The sequence below is a fragment of the Diachasma alloeum genome, unplaced genomic scaffold, assembly GCF_001412515.2.
Source record: "Diachasma alloeum isolate Michigan unplaced genomic scaffold, Dall2.0 Dall_scaffold_62277, whole genome shotgun sequence".
NCBI lineage: Eukaryota > Metazoa > Arthropoda > Insecta > Hymenoptera > Braconidae > Diachasma > Diachasma alloeum.
Genome location: NW_021683403.1, coordinates 1 through 3518, shown reverse-complemented (window position 1 = coordinate 3518; position 3518 = coordinate 1). Strand labels below are relative to the sequence as shown.

The following is a 3518-nucleotide window of genomic DNA, read 5'->3' as shown; positions in this document are numbered from 1 at the left end:
TTGATACAGATCGTGAAGAAATGGCAGGTACACACCCATTCAGTAAGATCATCGGCATAAACATGATAAATAGCTGGTCGGATCATAGCCATAACAGTATGCACAGCACATTTATTAACTCCAGCATAATTTTGTCGGCATAAGGTCCTGAAAGCAACATCTACCACCATCAATAATGAATGGTACTCCCTGAAGATTGATGATACATATGCAAATGTTGACACTTGCATCATCAAAATATAAAATAATGAATTATGATCAAAATATAAAGAGCCAGAGTCAATTCTTGAGATAATTTTATTGCTATGTATGAGTACTCAGAAAATAGTGTATCATCATTCATTTATAATTGCGTTTCAGGAGTCGATCAGAGGTATTTTCTTTACTGCCCTTTTTTTCACTCCGCCATTCCTGAGAGATTATTGATTATCGCAAAGAATCTTGCAGCGCCAACGCCAATCTGCGAATTATTGCATACTTATAATTCTGGCTTTCTCGCCGAATAGATTGACTGCTGAGACTTACCTGCGTCAACAGATTCAAATCTACACTGAAAAATCCATAAATGCGCAATTGCAAGCCTTCTTGGGCGCGCATGGTGATCAGGCGTACAGAGTGTCTGAAATATCGGGTTTTGTCCACCCATTCGCAGGTATATGCCGCGACTGCAGTCAACTCGGCCTAAACATGTGTACAGATGATGTTTTACCATTTTTTCCGAGAGGATTTCCACATCTTGACACAGATTGTGAAGAAATCGCATGTACACACCCATTCAGTAAGATCATTGGCATAAACACAATAAATAGTTGGTTGGATCATAGCTATAACAGTATGCACAGCACATTTATTAACCCCAGCATAATTTTGTTGCATAAGTTCCTGAAAACAATATCTGTCCATAGATTTTTGACAACCACCATCAATAATGAATCTTACTTCCTGAAGATTGATGATGCATATGCAAATGTTGACACTCGTCACCAGCATGAGTACCAGTAAAATAGGGCTGAATATCCTTTGGAATTTGTCCGACAATCTGAAAACCATCAAGTGATGACATTTGTAGATATCATAACGACTGTACCTCACAGTAACAAGTGTGTATGACGTTTGCCCATAGTATTCAATTGTTGTACCGGAGTATATTGGTTGGATTCCCCAGTTCCAAGTGCAATCAAGTCGTCATGGAGAATCTATAACAATTGGACAATTACTATGGTCGTAATCATAGCGATTACATGGATTGGATGGAGGTTCACTTGATATTGCGAGGACAGGTGGGTCGCCAGTTGGAGAAAGATCATGTCTGCTCCTATCCATGACGCAGAGACATTGACGAATACCAGGGCTTCCAGCGTTATCCATATGATATATTTAACAAATGTGTCAATTTGGACTGGATATATCGCTTGGAAAACTGTTTGACTCATGTCGTACGTTTCGTTTTTTCTGGATATAACATGTGTGAGTAGTAAGCTACAAGAACAGTGCCAATTATTTGAGAGACCAACAATTTAAGATATGTATTCAATTTAAGTATTGTCTTCTCATCCATACAGATATGGCCTAATTGAGTAAGTTATCGCTAGAAGTATGATGAGTGTGGCATAAACTTGAGTGAAAAATCTCGCCCTTTTGACTTTCTTCACAATAACATCTGGAATGTTGAGAGCTAATTGCTTTTGCCATAGATTACGAAGTTCAGCTATTACTTCTAACAAGTCATTTCGTGAGTGATATACGAAGAATCCTTGTGCCATAACGATTACTCCACTCAGCACAGCTGTTGTCACTTCCAGCGCGTAATAGACATCAGTCTTCCAAAAAGATAAGACACTCCGAAATTCACAGAAATTGGCGAAGAAAGTGGGCAACAACCAAAAAACGTAATACAGTGCCTTCATGTCCCAAATTTTTCTCTTAGACTTTGAGAAAATTGTGTCTACAGTGAATACTCCAAGTGTACGTAGAGTTACACGACAAACGTTAAACAATTTCGCAAAGTCTATAGGAGAATCGGTTTCAGCCGCGTCGACAGAATCGTCCGATTTCACGAACATTTTGATCGTATGTTTTATAGTTTTATGATTTTATGGGGGACTTGGCGAGAACTCGAGGTCAAACTTGAGCTGAAACGGTGAAGTCTGATTCATTTCTGATGTTAGACTGACGAGGTTTTTCGCCCAAACCTATCCGAATGCATAAATGATGAATCTCCGTGACATGGACTCATCATTTTATGAATTCGTAATCATCTTTCATTAGAATGACATTATCTCTGATCAAGAATACATGGTAACTCGTCAATGATGCAGGAGTGGTAGGTCTGCCACCACCCACCGGAGGGTGAGTGGTGGCAGACTTGGCAGAGCGGCCGGTCGTAAACGCTTGTCCAGATATCAACTGGCTTCCCTTCCCTCTTATAGCTAGTTATATTGATTGTGCGATAATGTGTAATTAGGTCTTTACCGCTGGCTTTGGATTTCTTATTGCCTTTAGGGGTTTTTATTTTATTTCAAACGAACTCATTGATATCTGGTTCTGTATATGAATCAGACAACAGAAAGCTTCCGTAACAAGCATCATTCGTCCTCTTCATTTACGATACAGTGTTGACTAGTGCGAAGAAACTCACGGCCATACTTCCGATCTGTAAAGACGTTATTCTCTTCTAAATTTCATATTTGCCGTCTTGTGAGTATTGATGAACATTGATCATACCCGCGTCAATTGATTCAAATTTACTGAAAAAAATCCCCAAATATTGAAGGCAACCCCTTGGTTTGCACTGAAGATGATCAGCTGCAAGTGCTTCTTGAAACTCCGGCTCTCATTCACCCAATTGCATTGGAATGCAGCATTCGCTATCAACTCGGCCTTAAAAGACTCAACAATCATAACTGTAGGGGAGGGTAGGGCAAAGTGGACCCGGCGGGCAAAAGGGACCCCCTGAAAAAAATAAGTGCTTCTTTTTGATAAGAATTTTATCAACTATTTGTCATTTATTGTGGAAATAAACATGATAAATACTGTGGAAAACAATGAGAATCAACAGGAATGTGATTAGGAACAACCGTAATTTTCATAGTACAGGCGAGGCTTTATGTAAGATACCTCTCTATAAGATACCTCTAGCTCCATGCGCTCGAGGACTACCCCCACTCTCGGCACTTTAATCGCCTCCTGAATGTTTAGTTTCGTAGGCGTCTTCAATTCATGATTTTGATGGCGTCTTCTTCATGATCTGATAAACCTCTTGAACAATTTATTGTGAAGTGAAAACTGAAATAGTACATTACATGCCTGAGCCTTGGAAAACAGATCACCGTCCCTCGCCTTCGGCTCGGAAAGCAATCCTGCACGTGGGGGACGGTGATCTGTTTTCCATGACGAGGTGTGTATATTAATTTTTGTATAAAAATTTTTTTCACCGGGGACCAAAGTGTCAGATCTCGGATTTTTTCAAGGGGAAAGTCGGTCAAAGGGTCACAAGGGTCACGAGGGCCAAAGTGTCA

At 40.0% G+C, this 3518-nt stretch overlaps 1 protein-coding gene across 1 annotated transcript; it reads right to left on the bottom strand.

Annotated features, from left to right (window-relative positions):
* Positions 1 to 316: 316 nt before the first annotated feature.
* On the bottom strand, positions 317 to 2137 carry LOC107047509 (odorant receptor 13a). Its single transcript, XM_015270284.1, has 7 exons — positions 1561 to 2137; positions 1263 to 1479; positions 1093 to 1196; positions 940 to 1039; positions 772 to 882; positions 526 to 681; positions 317 to 460 (listed from the first exon to the last, which is right to left on the bottom strand). Exons 1-7 carry the CDS (start codon positions 2061 to 2063, stop codon positions 398 to 400), a joined length of 1254 nt encoding a protein of 417 aa, XP_015125770.1. The 5' UTR covers positions 2064 to 2137; the 3' UTR covers positions 317 to 397.
* Between the last annotated feature and the right edge of the window lie 1381 nt (positions 2138 to 3518).

What these genes read in the sequence shown, in the direction of transcription:
- LOC107047509 (XM_015270284.1), bottom strand. Translation starts at nt 2,063, where the DNA reads ATGTTCGTGAAATCGGACGATTCTGTCGACGCGGCTGAAACCGATTCT. An exon ending in GCATCATCAATCTTCAGGAA is followed by an intron (nt 883 to 939) that starts GTAAGATTCATT and finishes TATTGTTTTCAG; the next exon opens with GAACTTATGCAACAAAATTA. An exon ending in CCAATGATCTTACTGAATGG is followed by an intron (nt 682 to 771) that starts GTGTGTACATGC and finishes ACACATGTTTAG; the next exon opens with GCCGAGTTGACTGCAGTCGC.